This window comes from Rhinocladiella mackenziei (genome assembly GCF_000835555.1).
Source record: "Rhinocladiella mackenziei CBS 650.93 unplaced genomic scaffold supercont1.6, whole genome shotgun sequence".
Classification (NCBI taxonomy): Eukaryota; Fungi; Ascomycota; class Eurotiomycetes; order Chaetothyriales; family Herpotrichiellaceae; genus Rhinocladiella; species Rhinocladiella mackenziei.
Genome location: NW_013550599.1, coordinates 1,545,665 through 1,564,760, shown reverse-complemented (window position 1 = coordinate 1,564,760; position 19,096 = coordinate 1,545,665). Strand labels below are relative to the sequence as shown.

Here is a 19,096-nt window from a genome sequence, read left to right as displayed (position 1 = left end):
AGAACACAGGTGTATACGTCTTTCGATGGCAGATGATGTGGACCCCTGGCGGGGTTCTTATAAAGCGGTGGCCTGCCCCAGATCAGCAATGACGACCACCATGTGTCGACGGTTTGGTATGATTCAGTCGACAACCCACCATGACCGGCATACACCTTCGATGCGCCATTCGACGTCATTGGCACAATCTCAATGCTAAGCTCTTCGAAACATGTATCCTGTACAAAAAATGAGGGGGGGAGGGGAATAGCGAGCCTTCAGCCTCGGTATCCTGCATTTATCATTCGGTTCATAAATCCCACCTCCAAACCCAAAGTTTTGCACCATATGGGGAGATCTTCTTACTTTCCTGACTCAGATGAAAGAGTAAAAAGTTCTTTGAACCCCCTGGAGGAACTCCTCAAAATCTCTTTCCCTCGGTTCCACGCCCGCCTAAAGGTTTGGATGTGGGTAAAGGCCTAAATGCTGACAAGAGCCTCTCATAGTTCGCTTAAAGTTACAATCATCCCTTGAATATATCTTACGACACATGTTGCGTGTTTGAAATAGTCATCTATCTTTCTTCGTTCCAGTCCATCAATCAAGACAACGAATATGTCCATAACTACACCCTTAAACCAGCTTCTGGGCATTCAGCACCCAATCCTGCTGGCAGGAATGGGTCAGACATCTGGAGCACCCCTGGCTGCAGCGGTGTCGAATGCGGGTGCGTAGCAACCGATCCGACAATGAATCCGTATCCTATGGCGAATCTCGTTCCAGTTCAAGAGCTGATGTGAAGAAACTTCCAGGCGGCCTAGGTGTAATTGGCGGAGTTGGATACACGCCGCAAATGCTGCGAGAGATGATTGAGGAATTGAAAGTAGGAAAAACCCTGAGGCCCACGAGTCGAAGAGGCTTCCGTCGCCAGACGATGTCATGTCATATCAAATCAAAGCATTCCGTGGCTTCGCCGGATATTAGCATGACAAAGACTCTTCTTCACCGGGGAGTCGAAACAACGACTGATTCCGGGTGTTTTGATAGGCAAGTCTACGAGACCCATCTCTCCCATTCGGTGTGGACCTCTTGATCCCTCAAGTCGGCGGCTCCGCGCGGAAGACCAATGTAAGTGGTCCTCCTCCTTTCTCATTTTCCTTTCCTTTTTTTCCTATTATTTCCTAATCCCATCAACTTTGAGCCTCTAGCTCGACTACACCAAAGGCGCCCTCGACGAACTGGTCGACATCATCATTGCAGGCGGTGCAAAACTCTTCGTTTCCGCCGTTGGCGTCGCGCCCAAACCTGTCATCGACAAGCTCCACGCCAACGGCATCTTGTACATGAACATGATCGGACATCCGAAGCACGCGCACAAAGCATGCAAAGCTGGTGCAGATATCATTTGTGCACAGGGCGCTGAAGCGGGCGGACATACCGGGGATACGCCGACCAGGTAAATCCCATTTCATTCCTATATTGCTCCGGAACCAGGCCCGGGCCCCGGTTTACTCATTTCCGGCGTGTTCGTGATGAGGAGGCCACTCTTGGAACCACTACCCTTCGTTCCTGAGAACACTCGCTAATACTCTCGTCGCTCATGATATAGCGTCTTAATCCCCGCGAGCGCCGACATCGTCAAGACCTACACATCTCCTTTGACCAATCAGCCCGTCCAGCTTGTTGCAGCAGGCGGAATCTATGACGGCCGCGGCATGGCTGCGAGTCTTATGCTAGGCGCGTCTGGTGTATGGGTTGGCACGAGATTCGTGACAGCAAAGGAATCAGGAGCCCCGGAGGCTGCAAAACGCGCGTACGTACCAACTTCCCTTTCGTCGTCAGATATCACATATCTCCCAAATGTCGTCAGAAACAACAATTGTCCGCCCTGAAATCCCATGTCGTTTTCGGTTGTTTTCACTCGACTTCCCATTTGTTTCTCCCCCCTCCAAAAACCGCCCTTTTTTGGCCATTTCCAAAGCCTCTATTATGTTGTTCCATCCTATTCTTCCTTCCTATTGTCCACTCAAATAGCTCCGTTACAGTATGCTCTGCTTTACTCGGATCTGGTCTGTTTAGTAAAGCTCCATATTTCATCCTGTCCCAGCTCATCTCTTCTTATCTCCCCTGTCTGCCTCAACTGACCTTGGTAGCATCATCAACGCCGACTTCGACAGCACCATTAAATCGACCATCTGGACGGGCCGCCCTCTCCGGGCCCTTGCAACCCCCTATGTTCGCAACTGGGAAACGAATCGACAAGAGGAAATGAAATCCTTACAATCGCGCGGCATCATCCCATTATCCCACGAGATGGACCGTCTTGAGAAAATCAACGGGATTACGGAGGAAATTGAGGATCAATCAACGTTGAGGTACGCTCTCTTCTCCTTACACTCTACGTTTTCCCTCCCTACGCCTCTATTCTCTTCCTTGAGTTTTTACGGAGTCTGCTTAATTAAGTGGGAGGGTGTCTGTTTCATTGGGATTGTCTTTGGTGCTGGAGTTGGTGCTCCCTTTTGAGGAGAGAGCCTTGTCTCTGTCTTTGATCGACTAATGGATGCTTTTTTTCAGGCCTATGGGCGTCGTCTCCGCGCTGGTTAACACGCCGAATCAATCTGCGGGAGAAATTGTGAAAGAGATGGTGGATGAGGCGGTGCGTGTGCTGGAGTCCGCAGGAGGATATCTTCGACCTGCAGCGAAGCTTTAGCTCAAGCTTGATTGAATAGGAATCATAATGGCCAGCCTGAGAGCAAAGGACAAAGCCAATACCAAAGCCGAGGAGGCCTCTGTCCGTTGAATGAAGTGTAAAAGCAAAAAGCAAGAATAAACCCTGAAGGCTACTATTGGTAATTGGAAAGGGAGGTGTATGTGGTGAAATACTTTTTCGAAAACCTCGTTCCTATCTCCGATGTACCAGAAGAAGAAGAAACCTGCCTTAACAGATTCCTCCTATGTATGCCCACTGCATGCCTTCCATTCTCTTCACGACAACAAAACATCCACAACAATATTAAAGAAAATCAAGGCGAAGCTTCAAAAGACCAAAACAGATATATACTCTGTGGTCAATCACCCCTCAGAGACTCGAGGAAGGGTCGGATACAAAGGTTCAAACCAATACCCAGAAGTCTCAGCTCATAGTTTCACCGGCTTGAGTTCCAGTCCGTTGGATTTGGTGTCCATCTTTTCCCAACGGCCTTGGAAACCTGTACCAATTCAAACGGATAGGAGATTCTGACTCTGATTCTGGTTGAGAGTCACTCCGCCCGCACGCCATCTTTTCCATTTCCTGTGTTATATTTTCGTGATTACCCATGAAAGTCATTGTTGCCGTTTTCACCCAGTGTTCCACCACGCGTAGGAATATTTCTACATCGGTGCCGACATCAACATGCTCACCTTCAGTATCAGCATCCAACACCGCCTCACCGACACGAACTAGTGGTTTTTCTGGCTACTTCCTCTTGCCACTTCCGAGACCCAGACTCTCGACGATACTACCCAGTCCGAGACCACCGAGTAATTTATCCACTCCGAGGCCGCCGAGGATACCGTTGACGAGACCGCCCAGGCCAAGGCCGTTGAGCAATTTGCCCACGAGGCCCAAGACACCAGACAACAAGAGTCCGACGGCGGCGATGATCTGGAAGAGTGGCTCTGTGAGCAAGGCCCAGAGAGGGTTCAACTTCTTCTTGGCATGAGGCATGTCTGCGATGCGTTTCTTTGCGTTGTCGATGGTCTTGACTACCTGCGTCGTGAGTTCTTTGAGGCCTTCGGCAACGCGATATTCCTCGGGGCTCGCCTCGCCGGAAGCCGTGCGTGCTTTGGCGTTAGCAGCGATATGTCCGTCGGGATCGAGGCCACGGATTGCGCCGTTGCATTCTCCTAAGACGCGACTGCCTTCTTCAATAAGAGGCTTGACGTTCTGTACCAGTTGTTCTTCGTCAAGTTCGTCGCGAGGTGTGCGGTCGGCTCGTTCGATGTGCTAGACGGGCACGTTAGTACAACGGACGGTCTTTTGGCGGAGAACAGAGCTTACCTCTGTGATCTGTTTGCAGATAGGGTCCATCTTTTCGAGCGTCTGATTGATGATGTTGGAGATCTTCTTGGCAATCTCGCGTTCCTCGTCTTCCTTCAATTGTTCGGGGGTTGGACCTTCTTCAACTGCTTCAGGGATGTTCTCCAGGAGAGTACATTCTCCAATCTTATTTCCATCTTGATCGACGACATAGCCATTGTCATTGATTTCTTTGCCGATACACGCGAGCAAGTTTCCATCGGTCAGCTTACCAATGACATCTCCATTGCGGTCACGGATTTCTCCTTCCTTGTTGACACGCAGTCCCGCCATGGGAGAAATTTCACGTTCTTTGACCTCTGGTTCCCATCGTTCAGCTCTGCCAACAACATTGCCATTCTTGTCGATGATGTCGCCATCATCATCGACATGTCGTCCAACCAGCCTCTTAGGATCACCTTCGACGACACGGCCGATGATCTCTCCGCTGGCGTCCTTGACTGTGCCGTCTTTCCCCACCATGGTAGAGTCGAAGTTAGAGAATGGTCCTTCAGCACGGCCATCATCACCACCTTGGATAAGTCGTCCATGACCAATGACTTTGCCATCATTACTCCAGATTTGACCCTGACCATCAACCTTACATCGAACGAGACGTTTGACATCACCATCGGCAACTTCACCGAAGATGGTTCCGTGCTCATCAACAATCTTTCCCATTTTGTTGACGGTCTTACCTGCGAGGCTGGACAGATCTTCTTCCTCGACGACTTCTTCCGGGACCTCGTAAGGTTCACAGTGACCTTTGACATTGCCATATTTGTCAAGAATATCGCCATCTTCATCGACAGCACGTCCGATGAGTTTCTTCCAATCACCTTCGACGACTCCACCGACAACATTGCCTTCAGCATCTTCAACAAGGCCCTCTTTGACAACGACGACGCCTTCAAGGCCTGCAAAAGGTCCCTCTGGTTTCGCCTCACGTTCATACGGCGGAATCAGTTCACATCGACCGACAACTTCACCTCGATCATTCCAGATCTGGCCTCTTTCGTCAATAGGACGACTTGCAAGTTCCTTGGGGTTTCCTTCGACAAGACGGCCAATTGGAACGCCGTCAGGTCCGATGACATTGCCTTGCTTGTTCGCTTTGAGGCCTCTCAATTCAGAGAGATCAATCTCCTCTGGTTCTGGCTCGGGTTCGGCTTCAGGCTCCTCGTATCTCTCGGCATGGCCGACGACATTGCCTCGTTTATCGATGATATCACCATCTTCATCCACTGCACGGCCAACGAGTTTCTTAGGATCGCCTTCAACAATGCGTCCGACTTTAATGCCATTTTCATCTTCAACCCACCTGTCCGGAACCACGGTGAGACCTCCCAGGCCGGCAAACTCAGTCTCTTCTTCGTTGTCCTCTTGTGGCAGGGTCTGGGCTCGTCCGATGACATGGCCTTTGCTGTCCCAGAATTGTCCTTGATCGTCACAAGTGACACCAAATTTCCAGATCTTCTTAGCGTCCCCTTCAACAAGTTCACCGACGACGTTTCCATCTTGGTCAACAATCTTGCCGGCTTTGTTGACCTTGAGTCCTTCGAGGATAGACAACGGAGGCAGGCCATCACCGAGGCCTTCAACTGCCTCTCCCACTTGTTCTTCGGCTTCCTGGAGAATCATTTCGACCTGGCCAATGACATTTCCATCCTTGTCCCAGACCTCACCTTTGTCATTCAACTTTTTGCCAGCGACGGCGGCAAGATCGCCTTCAGTCAGTTGGGCGATTGGGTCACCATCCTCATTGAGGACCATCCCCTTCTTATTGACCTTGAGGCCCTCCAAGATGGAAGTGTCTGGAAGGTCTGGGACAGCCTCTCGAACCTCAACAAGGCCTTCTTCAACAGCTCCTGGGAGAAACTCGACTTTGCCGATGAGGTTTCCATCCTTATCGAGGATTTCACCTTGGTCACTGATTTTCTTGCCTCGCACAGCCTCGAGGTCGAAGCCGTCGGCCAGCTTGGCAATTGGATCGCCATCTTCGTTGACAACTCCTCCCTTCTTGTTGACTTTGAGACCTTCTAATTGAGAGAAGTCAGGAACGCCGACCTTGTCGACAGCATCGCCCGCTTCCTTAGCCTGTTTCTCTCCATCTTCAAGGGCGTGCTGTGCTTCTCCGAGTTGTTCAACAAGTTGAGGATGGAGTTCCTTCATTGCTTCCTCTGCAGCTTCACCCATGACGACTTCGACGCGGCCAATGACATTGCCATCTTTGTCAAGAATTTTGCCATTGTCGTTAGGGGTCTTGCCGGCACATGCCTTGGGATCGCCTTCAACGAGTGTGGCCAGGACTTCTCCTTCGTCATCGATGATATTGCCTTTCTTGTTGAGTTTGCGCCCGTCGACGACGGTGAGATTGGGTTTCAATTGTTCTTGAATATCTTCAACCCTGTCGAGTGGCTCTTGGACAGTTTCTGGATGAGCTCCGTTGACACCCTCCAGGGCTTCCGTGGCCCTCGGGAGAACTTTAGCACGCCCGATCACATCACCATCTTCGTCCAGAACTTCCCCTTCGGCGTTAAGAGTTCTGCCAACAAGATCGGCTGGATCTCCTTCCGTGATCTTGCCCAGTACATTACCGGCAGCATCCTTGATGGCACCATCTCCTTGTACCTCAAGCCCCTCAAGGGCATCAAGACCAGGAAATCCTCCGGCGGCATCTTTGACAGCCTGTTTGACTTGCCGAGGAAGAGTCTCTGCGCGACCGACGACATCACCATCCTCATCAAGGATTTCGCCATCGGCGTTCAATGTCATGCCGACCAAATCTCTTGGGTCGCCTTCTGTGATTCTACCAAGTACATGTCCTTCCTGGTCCAGGATATCTCCATTCTCTTGAACTTCGAGCCCTTCGAGGACATTGATATCCGGCAGGTATGTTTGGACCACCTCTCCTGCACCCTGCTTGATACCATTGACAGCGTCGCCGGCGCCTTCAGCAGTCTCGCCGATCTTGTCTTTGGTCTGACCAGCAAGGTGTTGTGCCACTTCGGGGGCCAGGGTCGCACGACCGACAACGTCGCCGTCTTCGTCGAGGATTTCACCGTCGTCGCCGATTTCGTAGCCTTCTAGATCAGCTGGATCGCCTTCCTCGAGCTTGCCAATTGGGTTTCCAGCCTTGTCGAGAATGTCACCATTTTCACTAACTTTAAGGCCTTTAAGAGAAAGGTCGACGGGTAGTGGATCTGTGACACCTTCGGCGGCCTCCTTCGCATTGTTGGCAGTCTTATTTGCAGTGTCTTTAGCAGCCCCTTGGACATCGCCCTGTGAGACCTTACCAGCAGCGCCAGTTACGATGTCCTTGGTGCCCCCGACACGGCCGGCAAGCTTCTTTCCCCTGCCGGTGAGCCCACCTGCTGTTGATTTGAGTCCCCCCAGGGCTCCAGATCCTTTACCCTCTGCCTCGTCTTCCGCTTCTTCGGCAGCGTCTTCCCCTTCCCCAGGAGCTTCCTCGGTTTCTTCGCCTTCTTCGGCACCTTTGCCTTTGGCGGCATCATTGACACCGCCAACTGTCTCGTCCTCTTCACTATCGGGTACGGATTCGGGGTTCGCTTCAGAAAATTCGCTGACATTGGCGAGCGAAGTATTTTTGGCACCTGCGTCGTGACCTGGTTGACTGACTTTGCCGCCGGGCTCTTCAGTATCTTTCATGCTGATTCTCTGTTGAGCTTCCTCCTCAGCTTCCTCGGCCTTTTCAGTGACATCTTCGGCAGCCTTTGGTCGAGGGGGAAGCCTAGGTGAGTCTTCTGATTTCTTTGGGGTCGCTTTCGAAGCGCCTAGCTTGGGAGGTTTTCGGCCTGGCGTAGCGGCTTTAGGAGCATCTCCGCCTGTAAGCTTGGAGGCGGATGATGAAAGAGGGTTCTTGCCACTCTTTGTTGGTGTTTCCGGAACAACACCCGATCTGCCTGCAGCTGGGGATGGCATTGTGCTTTGGTCACTTCTCACTGCCTCTGGTGTAGTTCCCTTATAGGAAGATGGTCCTCGGTTGGGAGTTGGGGGAAATGAATAATACCTGTATGATGTCGATGAAAGTCGGTTGCTTGTCATCAGCTAGTTAAAAATACAAATTCACGGTCGACCGCTGCTATCAATGTAAGCGGCACTTCTTTCAATTTGCTCTCTGGAGACGAATGTACCAAGGGGGTAGGATGCAGATAGAGAGGATGAACTTGAAAGACCGGAAAAGAAAAGAGACAGGTGCAGGATCGGAGAGGAGTTTCTGATCAAGTATATTGGAAGAATTGACTACGTCACCGTTCATCTTTACCTTCCTGGTAGAGAGATATACAAGAGGCTTTCCTCATTGTAAAAGAGCTGGTCCCTCAATGTGGCTGACCGTGACATGTTTGAGACGGTGGCATTGCGTCAGAGCAGACGATTAAATCTTCATGAGGAAAGAATGTGGCACAGAAAGCTTGGGTCTGGACATGGATTCCAGAGGGATTCCGTCGAATGGCATGAAAGGATGAGGGAACGGCAGACATGATACAGGGTCCTATAACCAATCCGAATTGAAGACCGAGAAAGATGGGAAACTGGAAAGCCTCTGGCAAGAAAGCCATGTCATGAAAACAAGGGTGACAAGGTACAATGTCGGCCAGTGGATAACCTGATGCCAGTCAGCTTTGTAAACTCGATGGCCAGCCTCAAGGCCGTGAGAACTTCTGATGGGCTTATCTGACAGCTTTTGGACAGCGTGCACTAGACCACAGCAATGCTGCATACCCGGAGTTCGATTTGCTGTGTCGATTATGTCGCCTTTTTTGAAGCCCGATTGACGAAATGTTCACGAAGCTGCTGTAGGGAACCGGGGTTGTCGACGTTACCACAGACTTTGGTGAGATGTAGCTTGAGAACGGAAAGGGTTTCCGAAAGATTTGTTGCACCGCCGCAGCACAAGGGAGAATTGGATCGTCATCGTCGATAGAGAACAGGTTTTCAAACTTGTCGCACCCTCCTTTTGCTGCCTGCGTCACTTCTTCTCCTCTTGCTCCAGCATCTTAACCTTATCGTAGTCTTCAGATGGCTTGGTCATCTCGGAGTGCCCTTCCTCTAGTATTCAGTGCTCGTTCAGAATGCTGTCGAGGATTGGCATTCATTCATTGTCCTCGTATCCAACGCTGATCATCGACGCCACCGCCGTTGATCGAAGGGAGAAAGTACAGGCGAATGAACCGAAGTGGCCAGTCCAGGGATACAAGTCGAGAGCCACAGCTCTCAATTGGTTTTAATAGCTTATGATGGTTAAAGTGGATGGATAATGGTGGACTGGAGGACCCGTGGTTGGTGATCGATTGGTGGTGAGAGAGGAAGAGACTCTCCTCCATCCGGAGCGTGGAAACTCCAGGCCAGGGATCTGGCCAACTTTTAGCGGGCCACCACACTGTGTGTGACATCACTTTACACTAAACATCCTCGGTTTCTTCTTTTTTTTTTAAAAAAACAAAAATTTTCTTTTGTAGCCACATACAAATGAAAGGCAAAATCCTCCACCAATTGACCAAGACGGGGGTCTGCTCAGAGAATCGACCATTATGTAGAGTAGTGTTCATGGACATCTCTCCCTCGTCTCCAACAGCGTTGTCGCCTTCATCTATTTCCGACTCATCTGACAAATTTTCGTCGGATTCTTCTGGTACGTTGTACTTGGAAATTTTGGGATGGGTCGCTGATCGGTACAATGCCATTCACGCTGTGTTCGTAGAGCTCATCCTTAGCCCAGACTTTTTCATCGTTCTTCGCCCAAACAAGGAGACCTTGCTCATCGACTCTTACCAGATTCAACCGTTCTTTTCTCAAGAAATACCGAACTTGTTCTTCTCCAATCGAGCTCTGCTGCACTCTGGAAACTCCAAATAGAAGAAGTTCTAGTCGGTATCTTGTGTTTTCCAGTTGTTGTGATATTTGCGCAGTTCGGCCATGTCAATGTTTCTAGTCTACCATTTCGAGAAAGTATTGCAGATCCATCGTTTTGCCAGTTTTCTTTTCCTGTTCGGTGGTCTCGGCTCGTCTCTTTCTAGCTTCTCCTTCCCGTCGCGACGGGTTATTCGGTGATGCCCCTCTAGACGCACTCAGATCGTCAGAGGAAAAGTCAGATACCATGGTGAGCCGGTCGTCTGCGCCAGCTCTTCGAGCAATTTCGGTTGCTCAATTCCGATTTCGAATTTTTGCAGGGAGATTGGACTTATGACTCCGCTGCCATCTCCATCATGTGCAGCATGTTCCTCATAAAAGGTAGGGGTTCTCGGAATGGTATGTTCACGGAATTGAGCATCTCTCACTGCCTGCGCCGTCAGAGGCTTAGCCACACATATAGACAGACAGGGGACAAAACTGACCTCATAATCCCCCTGTCAAAGCATCCCAGTCAAAACTCTTCAGTTATCTTTGGGCGCGATGACCTCTATGTTTTCTAGGTCCTTGTCAACCTGAGTCTAAATAGCCACGTTCTTACTCTCTTCTGCTTTGAGGTGTGTCCTGGGTTGTTGCGAGGCACCGCTGAGCCCTCGGGCACGGGGTAGCCATGCTCGAAGGCTCTCATGTCAATGCCCGTGGCAATCATCGAAGAACTTGGTTGGAAAAGTTGGGGATGCGCTACACGTGAGGCCGGAGACAAAATGCCGACCCCGCATCAACCAACGAGCAACCTTGCAACAGCAGAAAAGATCCTTTCGCCTCACTGAAGTGGCAGTATATAAATGGATCGTGTTGAATGAGCAACCTGCAAAATTTCAAACTGCGTATTCCTCGTTCTCCAAGTGGGACTTCCTCGAAAACGTTGGCCTCGCCCACATTAGCAGCCTCGACCCTGGATTCGGGCCCGGGATTAACAGGAGCTTCTTTAGTCGAAAGGTATTGCCCAGTTGGCCCAAAGTTCCAACTGTCAGCCATATGTTCAGAGTCAGGCCCTGAGACCAGATGCATCTCTACGACTGCTTTGGCTGCAGCCGCCACCAATTTGGCTTTAGCTATGCTGCTGGACTCTCTTCCGTGAAGATTCGTCATACCACAATCTGATTTATGTGTTGCGCTGAGTGAGACTACTGACTCCGCCTACGGCGAGAAAGGAGATCAACTCACCTGTGTGATTCACAATAATGATCTCATTGGGCTTCTGAGCATCCCAGTAGTACGAGACTTGGGCAAAAAGCCTCAGCCATAGCTGGCGATATATATGTTAGGGAGCCATTTGTCACGAGAACCAGGAGTCGAAGATATCGATGAGAGTATTCAACGCAAATTGAGGCAAGTCAACGGGACAGAGAGTTGTGTGATACAACAAATGTCTCTTTTAAAGCGAGTTTGATCTTAGTTGACGCTGTCTTACCAGTCCAATTCCGGGTGCCCTGAACGACCCGCCCCATAGGCCCTCCCTCAACAGCCAACTCCAGCGCCCACGCAAGTTTCTTTGGGGGCCACATTATAATGAAGTCACACGTTACTAGGTGGGCAACGGGCATTGACATAAAGCTGTCACAGGTACCCACAAACCAGTTGGTTATATACAAAGCTCGGACTGATATATGTCTCGGGGAATTGCGTAACTCGCTTGCAAAGGACGCTGACGAAGTGGGGTTCATTCCCTGCAGTCGTACATCTTCGTAAGGCAGAAGAAGGCTTCGCAAATCAGGAGTGTGACGACTTGTTGACTACTGGATCTCCGCCTGCTAGTGAGGATATTTGTTGGGCGTTTCTCGCTGCATCCTTTAATTGGAGAATTGACCGACTATTCAGTCTGTTGTCAGTGAAAGGTTTGCACAAAAAGGGACAGCCAAAAATTTGTTGATTTTATCCACATTCGATTGTCCAGTCGTATCGCCTTATCTGGTGGCGTTTCCGGTGGATCTCCCAGCATGACGTGGGGGTTTGCCATGACCCGCGGGGCTGGGGGAAGTATTCTATGTTTTCAAGCAAACGAATCAGATCGACCTGTAGCCTTTATTCGTAATCGGACGGCGATTCCATAGCTACTCTGGCCTCTCCTTTCTCAAAGGATCGACTTTCTTCGGAATAGGAAGCTGATAGACGATCATGGCTGCGCCCAAAATGTCTTGTGTTCTTGTAACTGGAGGAACAGGATTCATAGGAGCCCATGTCGTGGATAATCTTCTGGAAAGAGGTTTGAAAGTTCGAGTGGCTATTCGGAATTTGAAGAAGGGCGAACTATTGCGTGATGCAAGACTGGAACACGCCTCTAAACTGGATTTTGTCCAAGTCGCTGATTTTGCCAAAGCCACTTCTTTTCATGAAGCTGTTCGGGACGTCGAGGGGATAATCCACGTCGCCAGCGTAAGTCCGCATATGCATCTCCTTTCCCCTCTCCCCCAAAGTGGTCCAACGAAACGCTAAGTGGAACGGGTCATTATCCAGCCGTTGAATTTCGGCGTACAAGACAACGAGAAAGACTTCATATTACCAGCCATCAATGGCGTGAAATCAATTCTGGAGGCCACTGCCCAAGCACCTCAAGTTCGACGGGTCGTCATCACGTCTTCTTTCGGGGCGGTGATCAACGCTGACAGAAAGGCACCGCCACGCTTCACTTACACTGCAGCAGACTGGAACCCGTTGAGTTATGAGGAAGCTGCCGACAACAAATCTCCTCAAATTGTGGCCTACCGTGGTTCGAAAAAATTTGCCGAATTAGCTGCATGGGAGTTTGTCCAAAGAGAGAAGGTCAACTTCGATATGGTCACTTTATGTCCCCCGTACGCACACCCTGTTCTTTGCTCTCAAGGCCCCGGATCATTGTGAGACTGACCAAAACAGAATGGTTTTTGGGCCAATTGTGCATCCGGTGGCCAGGATGGACGAGCTGAATGACAGTGCTGCCAGACTGTGGGAGGTAGCCTCCGGATCAAATCCCATGCCCGTGGCGAGGGTTCCGTTTTGGATTGATGTGAGGGATTTGGCCCAAGCACACGTCGAAGCACTCTTGAGACCTGGGATAGGCAACAAACGGTTCACGGTAGCGTCACCAGAAAGGTTCTCCTACCAGAAGGCGGCCGAGATCATCATGAGTGAGTTTGACTGGGGCAAATCACGAGTGTGTCAATCAGGAGGCAAACAAGAGATCGATGACTCCCACGATTTGGATGGGGAAACAGCAGCGAAAGAACTAGGGCTCACATATCGATCTTTTCGAGAGTCTGTGGTCGACTTTGTCACTCAAGCGACAAAGCTTGAAGAGATGCAAAAATCACAAGCACAGGAACCGGCAGAGGCATAAGGAAGGGATAGCCTCGCTGGTGGCTGGTCTTTGACAACAGAAAGTGGATGAAATCAATAGAAGGCCTGAAGCCGAGCGTCGCCAGCTTTTCTCCACCAAGACTGGAGGATCAAATTTCCCCTTGAACCGGAACCGTGTTATGAAAAAGATGACTCTCCTAGAAGTGTGCACCGCGAGATTGCACTATCCAGTACGGGCGTCGCTCGATAAAGAGGGCGAACTCAGAAGGGAGCGAGTCAAGAATTTCGGGTCAGTTGACGAGGCGAGGGTCAGACTCAGACTCAGCTGACTCGTTGGAGAAGTGGTTCTCTCCCCGCTTTTCTTTCCGACCGTTTTTCTCCTTTGCTCAAATTCTTTTGCTTAGCAAATCAACCACAACATTGTCCACGAACTGATGGATGCTCTGGATCCCTATCCATTCTTCTTATTGGTCAACTGATTGGCAGACAGTGCGGTCTCACTGCAGTAGCTGCGAGAAACCCCTCCGAGCGCGCCACTACCAGCCGTGTCTCGAGAACAGCAAACTCGAGAATTGGTGTTGGGCGCTAAATGTGTCTCGAGAACTCTCCTGGTCCCCAGACCCGCAGGGTTGACAAAGCGCCTCCAGAATTGCTCTTCTCCTACGACTTGCCCCACTCCTCTCTGCCAGCCTGAAAGCTCACTGGCCACGGAAAATCTCCTAATGCTTTTTCTTGCTCGTCCAAGATTTTCGAGGCATGTCGAGTCGGTCGAGTCGATCGTGTTGACGAGCTTACGAGGTTAATCGTGACACTCCAAACCAGATCGAGATATGCAGCAGAATGGGGCTGCAAGAGCCGGGAAAACAAAACATCCACCGGAAAAAAGGATGTCTCGTTTAGCTGTGCTGGGTGAAAATGGTCAGCACCGTGGATAACTCGGCACCGGACGAGAATCGGGTCCGCTCCACTCCTATCAATGAGACAGCAGAATTCCTAGCTTAGGCTGCTCTGTGCGCTTTGATGCGGAAATGCTGTGGCGTCCAGCGTCTTATCATTACCTTTCTGAACTGTTCTCGTGGGGATCTTGAAGGGCCGGCAGTGGGGATATTTATTTCTCTGTTCTTCTCCACGTGTGGACTAGGGGTTTTTCTCCATCCATGACCGAATCCGGAGACGTGCCCAGTGGGTGGTTCGAGTTGGCCACAGACCCAACCCCCCCCCTTCCAAGCCTTTTTCTGGCAGCCCTCTCTTCCTGAAAGATTTGAGTGAATTCTGAGGACTACTAACGGTAATTGGTCTTTCGACTAACCAATTTCTCCCCAAAGTCTGGATTGACCCCAGTCTCGATCGCTTGCACATCCAATCGCTGACCGGGACACATGTCGTTCGCATCGAACCGGGGTAGTCCGGGGTACCATGAGGAAAATTCTTTTCTCATGGGCCAGTTCTTGTCGCGCCATCGACGCTCATTGATGGAACTAAGGTCCCTTCGGATCCGTACACAATTTCTCCATATCAATTGACCATAGCCCACGCTTGAACTCCGTGGCCCCCCTTCTGGTAGATTCTTGTTTCTTTTCAACATTTCTCTTTCTTCTTCTGTGTGCCCTTGCGAAGAAGCACAGCGTCCTCTATGACAAGTCACTTCCCTCTCACATCCTCAACAGCCGCCTTCGCCTCGTGCAAACGGAATCCAAGTATACATGGCACCGACTTTAGCTTGTACCATGCATACCCAGAGTAAGAGGAAGCCGTCGACGGCTGGGCTGCTTCCTGGTGGGAGGACGGTAAAGCGGAGAGCGTCCAAGGCTTGTCACTGTTGTCGTTCACGGAAAGTGAGATGCGACGTGGTCGAAAGTGGGATTCCTTGTACCAATTGCAGACTCGATGAAGTAGAGTGTATAGTCACCGAAGGGAAACGACGAAGAAAATCATATGCAGACGGGGAGCTCTTTCATCACTCACCCTGCAATTCCATTGAGGAGGAAAAGGAGCCGCCTCAGTTCCCCATCTTTGACGATATTGATGGTCTCAACGAATTTGTCCCGGGTCTCACCTCGGCCGAGCCAGTGTCGAATTCCCATGCTCTGGAGTACGAGCTCAATCACCACAGACCTCATATGCTTTGTAAATCGGCCCATTCTCTTTGGTCCTTCTTCCCGCTAACGGAGATCCCTTCAGATCAAACACAAGGCCACCGTTTGAGCCCGGAGGAGCGAACTCGACGCATGTACGCCATGGGCAACAAACCTCTACCGTCACCTCTTCCACTGACTTCCGGCACGCCCTCCTTCCCGCCGCAGTCCAGTCGACCAGATGTGTCTTTACCACCCTATATCCAACCCATTTCACCCCGGATCATGACGGAAGATCTGGAGTATCTGCAAAAGAAAGGAGCGTTCATCATTCCAGAGACGGGCTTTCGCAACGAATTGCTCCGTTGCTACGTGCAATACGTGCACCCTTTTTTGCCTCTGATCGATCTCCAAGACTTTCTCCATACCATTGATAAAAACCAGCCGACCGATGCCATCAGCCTTTTGCTTTTCCAGGCCGTCATGTTTGCGGCGACGGCATACATTGACATGCGATATTTGGTCGCACAGGGATATGTGACCAGGAAAGCCGCCAGAAAATCTTTCTTCCATAGAGTCAAACTCTTGTACGATTTCGACTACGAAATCGACCGTGTCACCGTCGTCCAGGCCGTGTTGTTGATGACCTACTGGTACGAAAACCCAGATGATCCCAAGGATGTTTGGCACTGGTTAGGGGTGGCCATTTCGGTGGCCCGAACCATCGGTCTCAACTGTGACACGTCCAATGCGTCATTGATGAGCTTGCAGCAACGTCGGCTCTGGAAACGGATTTGGTGGTCATGCTTCATGCGCGATCGACTGATTGCCATTGGCATGCGTCGCCCCATGCGGATCAACCGGGGGGATTTTGACGTGCCCATGCTGGAGCTCTCGGATTTTGAGATCGATCCCTTACCGACCGAGCTCACTCGCATGCTCGGTGGTTGTCCCGCCGTCAAGGACACTTCCAAGCGAGTCACTCTCGCCATGATGTGTATCGGTCTCGCCAACCTTTGCGTTTGTATCACTCAGGTCCTGGCTGTTCAGTACTCCACCCTGGGACATAAGATTGGGGCCACCCAAGAGACGACCATGCGATTGGTCCCGAAAAAGTCAGCGGCAGACCCATGCGACGTGGTTCGATGCGATCGAGAGCTCGAGCAGTGGTACAAGGGGCTGTCACGTGAGCTTCACTATTTCGCTCCGGATTCTCATGAGCGAACGAGTGCCAACGACGGAGACATCATCAATCTGCACCGAGCCCTCCTCACAGGAATATACTTGACCGCCATTAGCGCGTTGCATCGACCGCAAATTCTGCCATCGGTGCCCAACGTCGTTATCGCCCCGGAGCTTCGAGAGCTGTCGAAGAGAAAGGTTCGCGAGGCGGCGAATGATATCACGGATATGTACAAGGAATTGTTTGCACACGACCTGATTAGATACCTACCCAACACCGGCGTGACATGCCTGTTGCCCGCGATTATAATCCACCTCCTCGACATCAAATCCCCCGATACCAATACGCGACAGGCCAGCATTCGTAAATTCCAATTCTGCATGCAAGCCCTGCAGCGACTGCGGGAAATGTATGCTTCGGCAGATTTTGCATTCTCGTTCCTCGATGCCGCGGTGCGAAAGACCAACGCACAAGTTACGGCCGCTGCCACGGTGGCCCCAACCACGAACGGACCATTCTCACCCACCAGCACGGTCATCGACCACAAGAAGGCACCACCAGGCCCGTTGCTTCTGACGCCACCTCCCGAAGCCATGCAAACCGCCAACTTCTTATTGTTCAGCTCAACGTTAGCGCCCGACGAGCGGAATTTCATTGCCGAATATACTCCGCCTCGGTCCGATGCGAGCTTGAATTCGCAGACAACAGGAGGAGCCGCCGCGATGCTGGCGGATATCGCAGAGGATGAACAGACTGGTGATCCAGAGGACCTGGCACAACCTGATTTTGACACGCTGGTTAACTTGGAAGGCGGTAGTGATTTGTTCTCGGGCGTCGAAGGTGGTCTCGACATGAGTATGCAGTGGCTGAATGGATTTGATGACGATGACCATAACGTGAAGACTGAAGCGCTCTCGTCGGACCAACAGGATAGAGCAGAGGAACCACTCAATGGATTGGCCTATGCGGAACAGTCTCTGATGGGAAATAGTGACCTTGACATGGATTTGGGGGTTCAGGAAGAGTCTTAGATCGAGTATTTGAGATCGGAAAAGAATTATACCCGATGAATTACCATGGGTGGCTATACATAGCATATACTTCAAGTCATTCCTCTTTCTCTGAATGAAAATGGTTCGAATGAAGTTGGCCCATAATCGTCAAACCCCGGGTGGATGTGGCTGAAGCTTAGAATTGGTGATTGATTGGTGGGTGGCTTCACCTGCCATATTTGTCTTCCATTTCTTTTCTGCCTCTTGCTCTCAAGGACTGAAATGAGCTCCTTCAGAGCTCAGGTTTGTTCCTTTTTGAAAAACGCAGCTGGAGGCGTGTTTCTTAGGTTTTCTTATCTATTCAGCCCCAACCGAGGCCCTATGCAGTAACGAGACGGGTTTCCCGTTCCCACCGCGGACCAACCATGCACCCATGGATCCAACAGCTTCTCTTCCTTGACCTCCGCCATCCGTTACCCCACCTCTAACTCAGTCCTGCGATGCCTCTTTTTCCCCTCCCGCCAACTGATCGACGGTGTCAGGCTGGGGCGTCCCTTGCGACGTTACAGTACCTCGCAGGCCGACCAGTGGCAACAGAGATAACAAGATAACGCACCCTTGACCAGCCCTCGGACTCTATACCGTCGCCTCCGACAATCCTTTTTTAATCCGTGGGTATCCATGATGTGAGGGACACAAAAGCCAAGTTGTGCAGAAGCAATGCCACCCAATGCTTGACCTCAAGGCACAAGACAGGAATAAGACTTATTGTCTCGGGCGGGCACTTCTTGCCTCGAAATTCTATTTCCAGGTCTGTTCTCTAGCAAGACCTTGAAGGCAGTGTGCGAAGCGGAGAAATCTTGGAAAACAAGTTGATCGATAAATATTTTGTGCATGGAACATCCGTCAACGACGCCATGGTACCTGGAAACGGCCAAGGACCGACCCTGTCCAAGCTCTGTCCTCTAAAGAGCTCAATCTTATCGCAACCCTGTATGGTACAAAAGTCCAAGCTCCTCACCAAGCTCTTGTCGATTTGCCCATCCTCACTTTCGCTACCTGCCACAAAAGGTTTGGTTATGAAAGAGATATGAGAAACGATCCGGCACTAGCCCCCGGTTGGAAAAGTTTCTCACTTTTGAGCATCTCCAACAGTCTCCACCAGATGATTGACGGTACCTGATATCCCTGCCACGATGCTACCTATGTCACGATCAACGTCATCGAATGTTGACAATCCCGACCGAGTCAACTTCTCGACAAATGACCAGCTCTCTAGGATTTCGTCTGGAGCACACCTCGGCTGATACACCAGTCATAAGCTCGAATGAGCTTCAAACTAGCGCAGGCACTAGCATGATTGTTTGCTCAGCATGCGAATATTACCATGGCCAAGAGAGCTGTTGAACATGGTTGCAGATGATCAAGGCGGAAGAATCTTCTGCTACATAACCTCTCGCGCGCTCAACTCAACCGGTGAACGTTACCTTCAAGCAGGTGTTCTGTTTCTTTCGGCTCCCGGCTCAGTCCTAGCGCAAGAACAAAAATATTTGTCCAACTGGGACTCCCAGTTTCTCAATCTTGCACTTTCTTCTCTCAA

The 19,096-nt window shown here is 50.8% G+C and overlaps 4 protein-coding genes across 4 annotated transcripts; 3 read left to right on the top strand and 1 right to left on the bottom strand.

Annotated features, from left to right (window-relative positions):
• Nucleotides 1-594: 594 nt before the first annotated feature.
• On the top strand, nt 595-2,689 carry Z518_08363 (uncharacterized protein; the record flags this gene model as incomplete). The annotated part of the gene is made up of 7 exons (XM_013414104.1): nt 595-706; nt 792-862; nt 1,027-1,107; nt 1,188-1,435; nt 1,589-1,792; nt 2,133-2,354; nt 2,554-2,689. 7 exons carry the CDS (start codon nt 595-597, stop codon nt 2,687-2,689), a joined length of 1,074 nt encoding a protein of 357 aa, XP_013269558.1.
• A 747-nt stretch (nt 2,690-3,436) lies between these two features.
• Nucleotides 3,437-7,981, bottom strand: Z518_08362 (uncharacterized protein; the record flags this gene model as incomplete). The annotated part of the gene is made up of 2 exons (XM_013414103.1): nt 3,437-3,967; nt 4,022-7,981. 2 exons carry the CDS (start codon nt 7,979-7,981, stop codon nt 3,437-3,439), a joined length of 4,491 nt encoding a protein of 1,496 aa, XP_013269557.1.
• Nucleotides 7,982-12,088: 4,107 nt separating this feature from the next.
• On the top strand, nt 12,089-13,286 carry Z518_08361 (uncharacterized protein; the record flags this gene model as incomplete). The annotated part of the gene is made up of 3 exons (XM_013414102.1): nt 12,089-12,346; nt 12,428-12,765; nt 12,827-13,286. 3 exons carry the CDS (start codon nt 12,089-12,091, stop codon nt 13,284-13,286), a joined length of 1,056 nt encoding a protein of 351 aa, XP_013269556.1.
• Nucleotides 13,287-14,973: 1,687 nt separating this feature from the next.
• On the top strand, nt 14,974-17,535 carry Z518_08360 (uncharacterized protein; the record flags this gene model as incomplete). Its single annotated transcript, XM_013414101.1, has 1 exon — nt 14,974-17,535. The coding sequence occupies one exon, from the start codon at nt 14,974-14,976 to the stop codon at nt 17,533-17,535; it is 2,562 nt and encodes an 853-aa protein (XP_013269555.1).
• Nucleotides 17,536-19,096: the final 1,561 nt, after the last annotated feature.